Raw genomic sequence first — 17,071 nt, 5'->3', positions numbered from 1 at the left:
GTTTAAAAGAAAAGAAGTTAAGAGAATGAGTAGTGTAAGCTTAACCAGATGGCCTAGAAGGAAGCGGCAAGAGATGGTGTTGGGGCTGGGGAAAGTGCAATGTTTTTAAGATTTAGGTTGGAAGTAGACAATGATTATGAAAAGGAATTGTTGTGCAAGACCTAGGGCCTAGTGGAACTTAAATGGCATTAGAGTGTAGTTGACCGAGTCTTTTTTTTTTTCTTTTTTCATCACCCTTCCCATCAGTAATTTTTTGTAGCCAGGAAAAATAGACATAGGTTTAATCAAAAGTTGAGAATTAGTGGAAGACCACTGTGGTAAGGGAATATGAGTGTATTCAAGATGTAAATAAACAGCAAAGTTAGAAGGTATTGTTTTTTATATAATATTTCAAACAACATTATAGCAATTTACATGAAGTTATTTGATTTCCAAAGTGAATAAAACACACTGGATTTCATAGGTTCCTGGAAATGTGCATAAGCCAAGATCTCTGAGCTATGATAGATACTAAACCAGCACTGGCTGAGGCCTATTAGCCTGGTTAAATGGTAGTATAGTTTTCTTAATTGCTACTCTGTGAGTGTCTTTAGAGGAAAATAAAAAATGTCTTTGGAGGAAAAACAATCTTCCCCCATCTATATTTATTCTTTTTGTTATAGATTAGGTGATTAAATTAAAAGATTGTGGTCACTTGTGGTGTCGAAAGTTAAAGAATTTTAGAAGGAAACAGCATCCAAGTACACAAACTTTCTTAATATTTTCTTAAGCCACTTTAAAAGGCTATGAACATATATACATGTATGTAGAGCCTACAAATATGTTACTATCACTAGAGTGGGCAACTTCTTAACAGTGATTTTATTTGCTCCTTTATTCTTTTGATTGTCCTCCAAAGCACTTTCCCATCTGAGAGAAGAAGGGATCAAACCCCTTTTAAAGGGCCTCTTTAAGATGTAGATATGGAGTGATATGTAGGTAGACAAATGAATTTAACTCCTCAGGAGTTTAAATTGTAACAGATGCTGAATCAAGCCTCAAGATTTAAACTTGTCTGCTGTATGCATCACAGATACATATTGATTTACCTGAAATATACTTTCCTCATGGCTATTCAATGACCTGAATTTTATTGAATAGAATTTGAAAACATTTCTCTCTAAAATCATATAATTACATCAGCAAGATAGCCTTAAAATAGTAAATAGAAACTGAGTTTCGGGAATTCCCTGGCTGTCCAGTGTTTAGGACTCCACGCTTCCCCTGCTTCCACTGCTGGGGGCCCTGGTTTGATCCCTGGTCCGGGAACTAAGATCCCACGTGCCTTGGGGCGCTGCTGGGGCGGGGCAGGGCGGGGGCGGGGGGGGGGGGGTGTAGAAACTGAGTTTCAGTAGACTTTAATCTTTTCTCTTTGTTATATCATTGACCACTTTAGAAAACAAGAGAGCTTTATTACAACACAGAATTTTTTTTTTACAGAATATTATACTTTAAACTTTCTAAATTTAGTGTACTTCAGTTTTAAGAAGGGTGTATTGTGTTTTCATTAGATAAAAAATGGAATCTAATTAATAAGAAATCTTATTCTTTAGAAGTCATGTGAGTGTATGTGTGTGTGTGTGTGTGTGTGTGTATGTTTAATGTTAGATTAAAAGAGTATTAATTCCGTGGCTCAAGGGTGAGTTTTACTGATTTATCAGATATGTATAATTTGGACCTTCCTAAACGTGGCCACCTTTATCTGTAAATAACTGAACAGTTCAGTAAACCATTTCCCACTTTTTGACAGATAGTAGTACTGTGGTAGACCTTTAAAAGAAGATATTAAGAACATCTTCAAATTTCTGTCACTTTTCACTTATTTCTTTATGATGCTTTAAAATAATATATATCTCACTGAAGTTTTCTATTTTACTTTGGTACTTGATCTCTGTCTTTATTTGCATATATTCTAGGGTCAGTGATGAAAAGGATGCACGAGGATATCTTCAGGCCTTAGCTTCTAAAATGACTGAAGAATTGGAAGCTTTAAGAAACTCCAGCTTGGGTACCCGAGCAACAGTAAGCTCTGCCATTTAGCAAGCAGGCTTATTATATTAGTCGGTGGGAAGGCTCAGAAAACACTGTAATAAATCTGAGTGCTTACATCAGTTTGTCTAGGCTTTGCCTACTGTAAAGATTTTCATGAGAAATCATTCAATGTTTTTCCAGTTTAGGAAATTATAATACATAGCTGCTTAACTATAATTTGTGTGGCTAGCCATTAATGGTAATAACCATAAAAAATAAATGCATTTATAATGTGAGTCTACAGTTATTTCTGAATTTAATGAAAAATAATATATTTTCACAAGTAATAGTTCTCTTTAATTCTTTAATTAGGGAAAGATAGTTCTTTTAAGTAGTTTCCAAATTCACTTATATTACTAAATTTAAATGTTAAAAATAAAATCGAATGGAGCTAAAACCTCAGTCATATTATTTCATAGGATATGCCCTGGAAAATGCGTCGTTTTGCAAAACTGGATATGTCGGCTAGACTGGAGTTGCAGTCAGCTCTGGATGCAGAAATAAGAGCTAAGCAGGCCATCCAAGAAGAGCTGAATAAAGTTAAAGCGTCTAACATCATAACAGAACGGTAAGACTGAATAATATAGTCCCACTAGAGTGATTTCTAATTTGGTCCAAAAGTATCTGGAGAGAAGTTACACGTTTAGTTTCCTACCTACCCCCTTTTTTTTTTTAAGTGATGACCAGAAAAAAACTATGAATATTTGAAAATGAATTGATGATTTTAGGCCTTGTGTGCAGTGATGCAATTTTAATACAGCTTTGTTTCTATCTGACTTGTCCTTAAAGTGGAATTAATAGTACTAATTAATATTCTGTTATTTACTTATCCCCTTATTTGTAAAATTCACTCTCAAATTTTATTCCGTTAAATCCAAAATAATCTTTTGTTCAAGAATAGCACATTAGTCTAAAATTGCAGCATAGAGTCAGAACAAAATATAGTCATCTGAAAATTCTGGCCTCTACCATAGATCTTTTTACACATGAAGTTTCGAGTGATGGTAAATTTCATAAAGGTAGAATATACTTAAATTATCCTTTCTTTCATGTTATGTATTAAAAAAAGTGTATCGCCCACAGGTCCAGGACAGTTAGCTAATGGATACATTCCCTCCATTCTTACCACAACAGTAGAATAAATCATACTCAGAATAAATAAATGATAAAAGGAAACTCGTAATTAGATTGGTTCAAGAATAAGTTATAGAGGAATAAGGTGATACAGAGGGACAGTAGAAAGTTCATGTTGCAAATCAAAATATAAATAGAAAAATCCATTTGGTGCTCAGAATACTAAATGTTGCAAAGGCATTCAGTCATGAAAAGAAATACAGTCCCATAAATGCGGTTTTTAATGGTATGAAGCACCCCAGTTGAATTATAAATTCTTGCTATGAATTATCCAATCATAAATTAATTATGCTTTACTGAAATGTGCTAGTGTAACATTGAAAATGGAAAAAAATTGTTTTTGGATAATATGAATTGATCCCAACGTAAAGAACTGCTAAATGTCATTCTCTGTATCGTAATTTGGAATAAATGTGATCTTTCTGCTTATGCTTAGGACATATAAATTTACACATTTGTTCATAAATCAGGAATGTGAGTCAAACTGAAAATTATATATTTAGTCACTTTCATGGTTCTCTATGAAAGAAGTCTAACAGAATTCTAAAATTAACCTTTGATTTTATGACATTTTTTAATTTAATAATGTAGCTCAGAGCCAGCAACTTTTCTATAAAAGGAAAGATAATAAATACTTTAGGGCTTGTAAACCATATAGTTTCTGTCTGCTCAACTCTGCTGTTGAGTACAAAAGCAACCACAGACAGCATATAAATGAATGAGCCTGACTGTGTTCCAGTAAATCTTTATTTACGCAAGAGTAGATGACAGGCTAGGTTTGTCCTTCCTGCAGTAGTTTTCAGTTCCCTACATTATCATGACTGACATTTAAACCAATTAAGTTCAACTACATACATGATGGCTCACTAACCAACAATATAAATAATGACATTTTTCCTTTTTTTCCCTTAAGTAAACTAAAAGATTCAGAGAAGAAGAACTTGGAACTACTATCAGAAATTGAACAACTGATAAAGGACACTGAAGAGCTTAGATCTGAAAAGGGTATGGGAATGTGTTTTGCATCAACGAGGACTTAATGTTCTGTTATGAATGCATTTTATTATATAAGAATCAGCCTATTGTGTAGGCAGGAGAATTGTTCACATACACAATTCTGGCACTCATTTATAGATGTATGTGTATATGGCGCACACACACACACACACACGCACATATTTGGTAGACAAGTCTCCTGAGTCATTTTGTTTTACTTGATACACGTTGTTTAAAGATTTCTTAACAGAAAACTCACTTTGCCATAAATTTGACTGTTTTTTCAGGACCATGGACTATATCATGAACAATATTTTTGTGATTGGAAAAACTTGTTTTTATCATATACTTTATACTATTCTCAAATGTTATAGGGGATTCACTCTCAGGGTAGTTGACGAAATAATGTATGAAATAACTAAAGATTAACCTAATCCAGTATTAGAAAGGCAATTCAATGACAAAGAATTATTTGGGCATTTCGGTGTCTTCTTCCATGTTTGATACTCAAATTGTTTGCCCTGTGGGATTTTCCAGGATTTATTCCCATTTTCTTGAAAACATTACTTGAGCATTTTTTCATTAATGTAAAAAGTAACTCAGAGTGCTTGGTAGCTTTATGACGTGAACTTCAACGTTCTTTCCATAACATGGGCATTAAGAATGTGAAGATTTAATTTTTTAAAATTCAGGATGTTATTATCTTAATGAAAGGATCTCTTATATATAGCTGTTAGAAATTCATTTTCCTGACAGTATTCCTGACTGAATACTGAACTAGTTAATTGGCTCTATGTTGTACTTATGTGCCGCCTTATCATTTCCCTGTCCTGTGACACACAGCGACGTAAAGCTGGTTGGGTCTCCGCATCTGCTTTTAAAATTGTGGAGGAAAGAGGGTAATCACACAAAGGAGTTAACATGAAAAAGCCATTAAAAGTAGTAGATGTTCAATAAATTTTCGTTGATTGAATTTCCTAGTGAACAAGAAGGAAGGAAGGAACCCAGAAAAAGTGAATTAGGAACTCAGATTAGGAGTACAAAGCATCATGCTAAAATGAGAATCAAGCTTAATTTTCATGTATGAAGAGTGGAAGGAGCTGCATGATTTAGTGAGCAGAGCAAAAAGAATATATAAGACATGGAGGACCTGTGGCCCTAAAGGCAATTTATATAGAAAAGAGACCAGTGAAGAGTATGACTTACTGTAACACACCAGTTGGCATTGATTGCATCATTTTAAAGTAGATTTAAACTTGCAAAAGAAGAAATCGTTTATCCCATTGCAGACTAACCTATGGGTATGGCTTTTTATTTGGAATTTGAACGTTGCAGAATAATAAAATTTCACTATATGTTGTAAGATAATAGTCTACTTAAATAATACAATGTAATGTTTATATAATGAGGACAAGGATTTTGTTTTCCTGCTTTATTTATTATTATATATCCAGTATCTAGACAGGGTTTGGCAAATAAAAGGCTTTCAATAAATATTCATTGATGGAATGAATTTCTGAACATACTGCCTTATCTGGCAACTATGGTATACTATTAGAGAGTCATTCAAAAAGCACATAATTTGTTATCAGTTGATATCAGTTCCTTAAAAGATATGGAGATCAAAAATGTGTTTTGGTTGTTTCTCCTTTTCCTCCCTAGTATTTATCATTATGTGTATCTTAAGAATTAATTTGGAAATCATGTATTTAAAGTTAATGCCATAGCCAAGAGGTATGCGTGAAATTTTTTTAATTTGTCTGAGAAAAGCTAGGGTTTGGAGTCCTCATTCTCCAACCCTAGTTTTTCCCAGACAAAATTTTTTAATTTCATGCAATTTTTGTCAATAAAACAGTAAATGAAATCAGATTGAGGCCTTAGCAAAAGTTTTTTCATAATTAAATAAGTTTGTGGTATCACTGCATTTTTTAATAAAAGATTATTTATATTAATATGTACTATATGCTTGATGAGAGTATTTCAAAAAGGAAACCTTGTTTGGTGATAAATTACCTTAGAAAAATCAGGCATAACGAGGGTTCTATTTTAAAAATTTTCTCAAGAGTACCAAAACATTTAATGTGCTTCTTACAGTGTACTGTATAGGAAAAGAAATTCAGGAACTCAAGTAAGTCAAGAAACAAGTATTTCATGGAGTCTGATGTAATTTAACTATTGAGTGATATTCCAAGAAACACTAATGTATTTTAGTTTTTTAAGTATGTGGAGTTAGTGATATTAATTGGTTTTAAAATACAGTAGTTTGCGAGCAGCTTTTTAATAGATTCAGACAGGAAAGGTTATCCATGAAAATTAGTCTTAATTGTTCTAGTTTTAAAAAAAGTTGCTGCTGTCTTCTAGGTATAGAGCACCAAGACTCACAGCATTCTTTCTTGGCATTTTTGAATACGCCTACCGATGCTCTGGATCAATTTGAAGTAAGTATTAAACTTTTCATATATCCTCTGCAGTCAATTTAAAATTTACTTTGTGATTTAAAATTTATTTGCAATAAAACTTTTATTGCATCCCATATAAGAGGACCTAGAATCTTATATAAACAAAAACGTATTAGGAAAGGAATATGTTCTGCAATGTTATGGAAACTTTAATCATAAACTCTTCTTGTGTTTAAGAAAAATCTAAGAAAGAGCTAAATAAGAGGGTCGTTGATAAGATTTAAAAGAAATTTCATCTCTTTCCCTGAGGAACAGTAAGTGCAGAACAAATCCTAACTTTAAATAATTTTGACACTTTTCTTTTTTCTCCAAAGCATAGAGCCACAGTAAAAAACAAGTGAAAATATCAGAGCTCACAATAGGGCAATGCTGGTTCTAGTTCCAAATCAATTCAGTTTTTTAGAAGTATACCAAAAGAATGCTTTCTGTTAAAAGTATTACATAGAGTTTATTTGGCACACTCCATTATAATGAAATAGTGATTATGTGACTCTGTCGTTCTTTGGTACTTAAATTCTTTGCTAGAAAAAAAAATTAAGATATGAAGTATATTTTTATGTCAGAAAATTTAAGTTAGTGATTATATCTTAATCAACAAATAATCGTATGTCTCTGTGCAAGGCACTGTTCTAGGTGCTGGAGATACAGTAGTGACCAAATTGACGAAGTCCTGCCCCTCAAGAAGCTTACATTCTAGCAGGAACAATTAGAGGCAGAGATTCTGTTGCTTACTTTTAGTTGTTACCTTCTGGAGTGCTTCCATTTAATTTGATTATTAATGAGCTTCAGCTTAATACATTTTGAGCACAGTATATGAATTGTATTTCATTCTTTTGGGAAAGGAAAAAAGAATCACACTTTAAAAAGTAATTAATGAAATTCTAAGTTTCTTGAGAAACAATGACAGTGACTGCTTTTCTCATTTATTTATTTGAATTAATGTCATTTGCCTTTCAATTGTTTTACAAAATTTTTGATTTATTATTTGTTCTTATTAAATTGCTTCATCCATATTTTCTATTTTTTTATTGCTGTATTCGTTAAATAGGATTCCTTTTCTTCTTCCTCATCTTCACTGATTGATTTTTTGGATGACGTAAGTCTTTGATTTTCAAACCAATGCATCCTTCAGTAAAAGAGATCAGTGAATTGATATGAAGAATTTACCTAGTAATGCAGTCAGTTTTAGAAATATCAGACTTGATAATTTGCGAGCCAAAATGTGCTTCTTTCTTACTTTAAATACAATGAAGAGTTATCATTATTAAATATAATAAAGTAAAAATGTACTTTTAAAAATGTGTTGTCCATCAGAGAATCTCTATAGTTCCATTCTTTGCAACAATTCTGAAGACTGGAATGCTTATTTGATTATTGTCACTATAGATATATAGATATAAATAATTGCTCCTTTTTGTTTTTCATGGCAATTTCTATTTCACATTCCCCTTTTCTTTTCAGCACTTTACTATTTAGTTTATATGTTAGTTAAAAGTAAACCTCTGGTGGTATAATCAGAACAAGTGACACGTTTTATTAACTCTTCCAGTAGATTTTATCATAACACAATAATTGAGTACAGATCAATTTTTAATGCTGACAGAATTTCTCTTCTAATGTAAAAAATGATTTTAGTTAATAGATGCACTATATTCACTATAAATTGACTGCATTATCATTTTCTCTCTTAAATTAATTGTATAGATTTAATAATTTAGAAGTTCCTAATGTATAGTGTTCCTCTCTTTACAGAAATACCTGACATATACGTTCTCGCTAATCCACATTAAATGGCACAATAATTCTTGTTGTAAAGCATTGTATTATCCTGTTGAACATTCTATCTTTACAGAAATTTGGAAATAAAATGGGTTCAAATGCAAATATTGTGCATATAACTATTTTTAAACCAGGGGAAATTCTTTAAATGTTTTATTTTTTGTGTTTTGTTAAATATAATTCTGATATTGAGGAGAGTATTAAGCATAATTTTCTACTACAGAAAACTCCTGATCTATATTTTAAAGTGATTTTTTATTTCTTTGAAATATTTATAGCAAAGTGTGCACCTTTCCATTCTAAATGGAAACTATTTTATTATTCTTGAGACAAATAATTAAACTAGGTAATTCTGCAGTGTGATAAAAAGAGAACTCTTGATGTACAATAATATTTGATGTTATAATCTGATGTATATTTTACTATTCTAAAATACTCAGTATGGTATTTCCATACAGATAACATTCACCTTAAAAAGAATGGGAAGGAAGTTTGAACAAGTATTTTAATTGTCCTTTCTCCTAGAAGACCATTTTCATTTTTCTTTCTAATAAACTCTTCTCTACATCCCTTTTTCTCCCACAAAAATCTTTGAATGTACAACACAGGAGTAGTATGTATTTTGGTAAATAGGTTAGCTCTTCTCAGCAGAAGCACATCTCAGCCCACTCCTATCTCATCTCTGCTCTCATATGCTGTCTTCTGCCACCATCCAGCTGTAGTGTCTGTTTCCCACTTTTACTTTTCCTCCAGAAGTACCCTTTCTTACCCTTCACCCACTATTACCCAGCATAGATACAGTTCAGACATACATGTAAATTGTAAAGTAGCACAGAGGAACTCCTATTATAAAGTAAACCGAAACTAAGTTCACAAAGGCTGCTGAATCTTTATGATTCAGGCTCCACGCTCTTCAAGGGCGTGGTTTTTCTCTCATTTGCTTCCTAAGCACTTTCCTCTCAATTTATTGCTTAAGCACTTAAGTTGATTCAAATCCTGCCTCTGCCACTTCCTAGGTATATAATTAGGAGCAAGTTATCTAACCTTTCTATGCACTGGTTTGCTCATCAGACAAACAAGGATAATAATAGTATTAATCTCATAAGGTTGTTTGAGAATTTAAAGAAACAGCGTATGTAATACCCTCAATAATATTGGTTATTATTTCCTTACTCTTAATAGACCAGTGCCCCTCCATTGCTGTGTTGTCTTTAGCTTCCTTTCTTGTCCACAAGTTCAATTTCACTTAAGTACTTTCTTAGCTCTTCACCACTCAGCCTTCCACTTACCACCAATGTGCATCACTATACTTTCCTCCTGTTGAATCACATTACCACTGGAAATGATTTTTACGTGTCAGGGCAAAGGCCAGCAGTAACCTCCCATTTAAAAAAATATTTTGTATTCTTAATTCATATTTTATGGCATAGACCTCTTATTTCTCTTCCTACTTTGTAACTGTGACCACCCTTCCCAGCATTATCATCCGTTTCACCTTCAAAGTCATAATAGAATGTTGTTTTGAATCATGGTATTCAATCTTTGGCATGCTTGGGTTCAGCATCCAAGATGTTTTGTATAAAACTCAAGTTCTGTAGCTTCCTTTCTCTTAGGCATGTGGATTCTTAAGGATTAAAATAAATCTTGATTGTTCTTTGTGCCCAAACTAGTTACGTTGTTGTGCATGAGGTTTAAAATATGCGACTGCGCTCTATACTAAGTAGACTCTGTCTCTTAATTAATCCATAGGACACATCCTCTGCTCATTCTTTTCTGTTTTCTATCTCATTGGTATAGAAAAGAAAAAGATTATGTTGAATTGCAGTGGAATTTGTAGGTATAGGAGGGAATTGAATTGCAGTGGAATTGAATTGCAGTGGAATTTGTAGGTGTAGGAGGGAATAAGGTTAGTTTTAAGCCAAATTGCACAAATGAAGTTTTCTTTTGTGTCCACACATCATTGACCTTCTCCATCTGCCCCCAGTAACCTAGTGCCCTCATACTGCCCTCCAATTCTTCAGAGCTTTATCACCAGTGCCGCCCCTCCCCCCAAATTACCTTCTAGTTTTTTCCTTAACCCTCCCACACAGGCCTATTAAAACTATAATTCTTTTACTTAAACAGTACACCTAATCACTCTCCTACCTCTAATTTTTCCTCAGTATGTTTTGCCTGTTATTCAAAATTCGGATGAATGCTAGGATTTGGGGCAATATGGGAAGACATTTGGAACAAGATGCTTTCCTTTTAAGTTACACTGTTTAGACAGCTCTTGACAGAAGAGAAAGAGTATATGTAACACCAGTCCCTCCTTCCCTCTGACTCAGGCACAGCAGAATACATTCTCAACATTCTGTTTCTGTAACTCAGCGTTTGGAGTTTTCTACCTGTAGAATAATAGACTTTTCAAGGAGAAGAGAACCGTAGAAAATCTTTAGTCCAGTGGTTTCAGTAATTATTTACCACAGCACTCCCACTAGTAGATAGGTTACTCTCCCATTAGTGAGAGTGACTTTTTAGAATTCTCAGTCTTTGGAGTAATAGGGAAGTGTTGACAAAAGGGTTACATGGCATTCTTTAGGGCAGATAAAAGGGGGAGGGGGGGTGAGTTAATTTTGAAAGAAACTGAGACCATTTTGATTAGTGGTCCCTTGGGTAAGGCACTCCCATGTGAGTTATTGAGATAGCAGTCGAACAGATACCAGGATCCCTTCTGCTGTGGAAATTATTTCCTCTTTTACCCTCATCTTTCTTCTCAACCCCACGTGCCCAATCCTAGACTGCCTGTGATACTGCATATTAGGCCCAGCGTCGTCCTGCAGGTTGCAGGTGGGGGGAGGAAATGGAGCTCAGCAGCTTAGGTTTTCCCCCATCTGTTCCCTTCATTCCCATGATAGCAGATCCAGGGATCATCAGACTAAGCTTACCGGAACCTCCCATTCTGTTCAGTTCATTTTCTCCTTCTCAAGTGAACCCCCAAAATGCTTGACTTGACTATATTCAAGGAATACTAGTTATAGTTATATAAATGAATGAGTTGCTGTTTATATTTGATAAACGTATTGTCATATATATGAAACACATGCTAGGTAAGTTTTGAGTTTTATTAAATTACAGTTCTGTACTCTGTTCATTGAGCCTAAGTTCACAGAAATGGAATTTGCCCATTCATCTGGCAAATGCGAATGTATCAGCTTGCTTTTTGGAGGTTGTCTTACTCTAGTGTACTGAGGAAAAGAGTAAATCAAGGAATGAAAGCTCTAGAATATAAAGGTCAGACATAAAGGAATAGAGATAGTACCTTTAGTCCAACTGTCCAGTACTCCTAGTATCGTGTTCTTTTCTTGCATTCTGGCATATTAAGAGAAGAGTAGCCTGGGAGCATTGGCAAGCTGAGTTCTACTCTTGGTTTTGGCCTCATATAGAAGCTTACTAAGATGTCCCAAAATATTTAATTTCAGTCCTGGCTCCTAGATTCCTTCATTTGTGTCTTGCCTTTAACATTGTTCTCCCTCCTAGGTTCTTTCATATTCTGTCATAACCAATCATAGAAATCTGGGCTTGGCAGCATAGGTTTAGCTGTATCTGGGAAAAGTCGATCACACGTGAGAATCAATGGAAGACAAATTTCTAAAACATGCGTTGTAAAGAGTTTTTAATCCTATGACCAAAGCTAGGCCTAGATCCTTCTGAGAAATTATGACATTTCTATAATTTCCTCCTTTAATACTTGTTTTTTAAAACTTCCACATGTTAAGCACAACCTGACTTGAAACTCTCACATTTCAGAAGATTGGCATATACAATTCTTCTCTAGTTTAGGTAGTATGTTATATTGTATATTATATATCATATATTACATCAATAATATATTTGGGTAACTAGAGGAAAGAACCATGACTACATAGTCTTTTACCTCTTCGGTATTTTATTAAATAAGACCTCTGGCATTCATTAACTGAACCTTAAAATCTATTAGCCAAATTCTGCGTCCACAAGATAAATTACTTCTTTTGGTTTCTGCTTACCGTGCTTACCTTCCATAATCAGCCTTAAAGTTCTGGTGGCAATTTATAGACCTAGATATAAAAAGGTATATGATTGCATATTAAGAAAATGTACTGGTTTCCAGTGCTTGCTATGAAATCAGTTTCAGTGTTTATAGAAAACCGTGGTATGTGTGGGTATGTATAAGAGTGTGTGTGTTTTCCTCTAATGACACCATCAGGAAAGTGTAATTTGCTCTTTTCTATTGAAAATATAAACATGGTCTGATTTCTAGGTAGCCACCTGGAGAAGAACATTATTACAATGGTGATTTAGTATCACTGTTAGCTTAGTGATACTAAATGCCAGCTTAGAAAACTTATTGTCCTTCATATGTAAAGATAGTTTTGAGAGACATTCTGACTTGTTTTGGGTATAGTGGTAATATAGTTTATTTTGAGCTATTCCTGCTCTTTCTCATGGTTTTAACATACTCTAGACTTTAGGAGGATGGATAGCCAAAAACTAAGGGCTTCTCTATGTTAAATATTTTACCACTTTTTACATGTGTGGTACTCTGCTGTGCACAGTGGTAGATGCTAAGATAAATCAGACTTAGAAGTAGACCTCAAAATGCTTATCTTCTTTTTAGAAAAAAATACACAGTTAATGTATTATGTGAAGTAGAAAATGATAAGTGCCATAAGAAATATTTAGGTTAAATACTGTAGAATTTCAGAAGGATTCATTCAATATTTACGCAGAATTTTAAAATGTACAAGCTTTATGCTAAGCATAATACAGTATTTCCGGCCCTTAAGGAGCTGAGTCTGATGGAAAAGACAAACATCTAAATAATTATAACACCAATGGGAGCAGTACAATAATAAAAGATATGGACTGCATATCATGGGAATATAAAGGAGATATTACGGAGCTTAGATTTAATCAGTCCTATATGTAATAGCTATGAAAAGGCTTAACAGAGGAGAAAGGTGACCAGTTTCCTTTTGGACAAGTTAAGTTTGAGGTGCCTGAGGGACATCCATGTGGAAATGTCCAGCAGATAGTTTTCTAGATGAGTCAGAAGGTTAAGGAAAAGGAGTGAACTAGCAGTAGAAATTTGGGAATGATCAACGTAGTTGAAAATAGATTGAGATCTCCCAGGGAGAGATCGTAGCAAGAGAAAAGCAGTAAGTCAGAACAGAAACCTGGGATCTCTCACACTGAGAAGGGTGTGGAGGAATAGGACTCCACGTAAGAGAAGGAGGAGCCCTGGTCACAGGGGATGACTCAGGAAAGTGTCGTGTCACGAAAACTAAGGGAGTACAGAGTTTTAAGAGGGAGTGGTCAGCAGCCTCAGGTACAGCCGGAGATACCTGGTACCGTAGGACAAACAGGAGATACTGATCTTATCAGCATTTCATTAGTGCGATCAAAGCAGAAGCCAAGTTGTACAGTATTGAGAAGTGAATTGAGAGGCTAGGAAGTAGAGACAGTGATAGTATACCATTCTGAGAAATCTGACTGAGAAGGTTTGAATCCTAACTCTACCACTTAACCAGTTTTGTGACCTGTTGCAAGTTAATCTGTTTTCTTCATGTTTAAAATTGGGATCATAATACCGACCTTATATTAATCCTTCTATGAGGATTTAAAAAGTTAATATATGTAAAGTACTTTGAAAAGTACGTGTATATATTTTACATATGATAAAAGTTAGCTATTATCATTATTAAGGAAGAGAAGGGAGAGTTAAATGTTAGAGGAAGGGTTGAGGGTTGAGTTACTTAATGTTTGGTGGTTTGGTTTGGGGGAGTGTGGAGGGAGACAGATACTTCCTGTTAATCACTGAAGGAATATAACCAGGTTTGAACCTGAGACTTTAGCCTCCACCGTAATGGAAGACTGACTGGACTAAGAAGAACCTGTTGAGAAATCTGCAGACTTTCTAATCCTGGTTTGCTATTAACTCTTTGGGACACAGTGTTTAAGTCACCTTCCATCCCAATTTCCTACAGGAAGAAATAATAGTTCCTGTGTACCAATCTGTCAGAGCTGTTGTACAAGTAAAACTGATCATCTTCAGTGATGTTTCTTATCCTTGAGGTTTTCTCTGAAATCTTCTGTAACTCCTATAGACTCAGTTTATAAATTCCCTCCTCTAGGTCCCCATAAAAATCTTGTACATCCCTTTTCCAGGTTCCCATACAAACTTCGTACATGCCCTTATTATAGCATTTGTCACATTGTTGATGGCATGATGTCTCCCCCACCAGTCTGTGAACTGCCATACCCGCTTTATCTTTTAAGTACCTGACATATTGTAAACACTTAGTAAATGTCAGGTTGAATTGAATATAGGAAATTGCCTGAGTAGAGATGGTATATATTTGTGAAACTCTATTACTTGAGCATCCCAAATTTCAAAAACTTGAAAAATATTTCTATATAATTATCTACTTATTGTTACTTTTTCTGAATTACTTAATTCTTTAATGTCAGAAAGGTGAAGATCCCTCTTTTGATTAAGCCTAATGTCTAGTCAGGATGGACAATATTGTTGAAGTAACTTTTTGTTTCAATTCAACATCAGTAGTTCTGAAGGCCTAATTTACCTCTTATCATTGAAAAGAGTCTTCTTTGAAAAGAGCAAGAATTTGGTAGATAAACGTCCGAAGCAAGACTAGTTAATTAAATATTTTGTTAAATGCTTACTAGCACTAAATCAGAGTTATTTAGACCTTTTTGTGCTCCCATTTCAAGTTGCCACTACCGACCTTTCCAGAAAGGAAATTGGCCATAGCTTGATGGAGCATTATTTGGTGGGTGACTGTTTGTGCAAGGTCTAGTGAAAAACTTTATTACCACTCTTAGACCTAGCCTGAGGAACTGTTTCTTTACTTTCCTGTCTTCCAGTTTTTCCTGAAAATACATGTACTTTCAACCTATCAAAAATGTGTCTTTATATGTATGTTTATATACTTTGTCTGTTAATACAGTATTAGTCATTGAGAGTCACGTGTGTAAATATTTGTAACGTAGTATTCTCCTTTCTTTGTTGAAGCGCTCTCCATCCTGTACTCCAGCTAGCAAAGGCAGACGTGTAAGAGACTATTGCACTTGTGTGCCCGTCCGATGCCCTCTACCCCTATCTCTTATCCTTTTTGCCTGTGGTTGCAGTACATGCTACTGTTTTCGTGATGTATTATTACATTTATTGCATGCTTTGTGCTGCTGCTCCTGCTATTGCTACTCTGCTTTTCTGTACTTTCTTTTTTTTTTTTTTTTCTTTTTTGGCTTTGGCCGCAAAGCTTTAGGAATGTTCATATAAATTTCTGTAACCAAACTACTAAAATTATAAGGTATCTTTTTTATTTTGATTGGGTAAAAGAGTGATCCTAAAGTATGCTTTCTAAGTTGGTCACATACAAAGTAAATGAGTTTCTAAATAATCTGATGTAAGCAATTATGTGGAGATTCTTAGAAATTTTAATTACGTAGAAAGAAAGCTTGATAATTCATATTATGCAAAATTCAAAAAAGATTTGGGATAAGGTATAGATGTTACTGATGATAATTTTATGTAAATCAGTTCTGGAGAAACCTTTGATAGATTTTTTAAGGTAGTTCTAAGTTATATTCCTAAATATCTTGTATTTAGAGTTTCGAGGCAATGATGTTGGTAATAAATCATTTATATTCTAAGATATTTCCAAGATTTAAAAAAAATTTTAGCATTCCTTATACATGTATTGATAACAAGCTATAAACATCTTCCTATGCTAAGGCTAGTTCAGTGTTTCTCAATCTGAAATGGGCCAGACACTACCTCTCTACCTCTATCCTGCAAGATTCTGATGTGCCCAGAGTGGGGAATCTGTTTGTGAAAAGGTCTCAAATTTTTCGAAAGCAGCCTCCACCCAAACACCAATATACACACATTCAAACTCACTAGTTGAGAAGCTAGCTGACACTGTTTGCTCTGGTTTTCATATACAATGTAAATAACAACATTAAAAAGGAAAATCTGTGATAGATACAAATTTAAAATTTCTACTTGTTGGCTTCATGATCATTGGTATTGATCAACACCTTAAATCCAGAATTTCAGACTGGGAAAGTTCTAAATCAGGGAATTATCTGGTTTATGGAAGGCATGGTAAGCAATAGAGTGACCCACTGCTTCCTGTACTCTTATCTTTCTGGTGTGATGGAGGGTTGATTGTAAAATGAACGCGATTAACCCTAATATAGCCCATGTTTTCAAACTACTGTTTAACAATGAATAAGCGGTTTCAGATACCAGTGGTATGGCCAGTAGAACTTCAACTTCAACTGATATCTCATTAATTAATGAAGTTTATGAAAAGATTGCTGGTCAACTGACTTCTTGATTATTTTGACATTTGTACAGAGTTAAAACCATTGGGTATTTGGATTTATCCAATCTGAATATACGTTTATTGGTATCATATAACCTCTAAAAGGGAAGACCAAGATGTTGTGTGCCCCGTTATATTAGGTTCAAATCATTAGCCTGTGGATTGACGACATTTTTATCTGTTTGCTTTTCAACAAATTTATCATTCAGAGAGATTTTGTTTTTCTGGTTAAATTTATCATAGATTAGTTATGTCTCTTAC

General features: G+C 34.2%; 1 protein-coding gene across 13 annotated transcripts in view; it reads left to right on the top strand.

The window, feature by feature from the left end:
* The window catches only part of LOC309604882 (serine/threonine-protein kinase MRCK alpha), a 319,353-nt gene that overhangs the window by 251,683 nt on the left and 50,599 nt on the right, over positions 1-17,071 (top strand). For 5 of the 13 annotated variants that reach the window (XM_082339881.1, XM_082339890.1, XM_082339879.1 and 2 more), the window contains 6 exons: positions 1,956-2,061; positions 2,490-2,638; positions 4,118-4,209; positions 6,562-6,638; positions 7,708-7,755; positions 15,493-15,531. In XM_082339881.1, coding sequence (XP_082196007.1) covers positions 1,956-2,061; positions 2,490-2,638; positions 4,118-4,209; positions 6,562-6,638; positions 7,708-7,755; positions 15,493-15,531 — 511 coding nt within the window. The remainder of the gene's footprint in view (positions 1-1,955; positions 2,062-2,489; positions 2,639-4,117; positions 4,210-6,561; positions 6,639-7,707; positions 7,756-15,492; positions 15,532-17,071) is intronic. The other 8 variants (XM_082339883.1, XM_082339882.1, XM_082339880.1 and 5 more) reach the window with 3 other exon arrangements.

The sequence above is a fragment of the Balaenoptera borealis genome, assembly GCF_965194805.1.
Source record: "Balaenoptera borealis genome assembly, chromosome: 1".
NCBI classification, from domain to species: Eukaryota; Metazoa; Chordata; class Mammalia; order Artiodactyla; family Balaenopteridae; genus Balaenoptera; species Balaenoptera borealis.
This window is presented reverse-complemented; position numbering and strand designations above follow the sequence as displayed.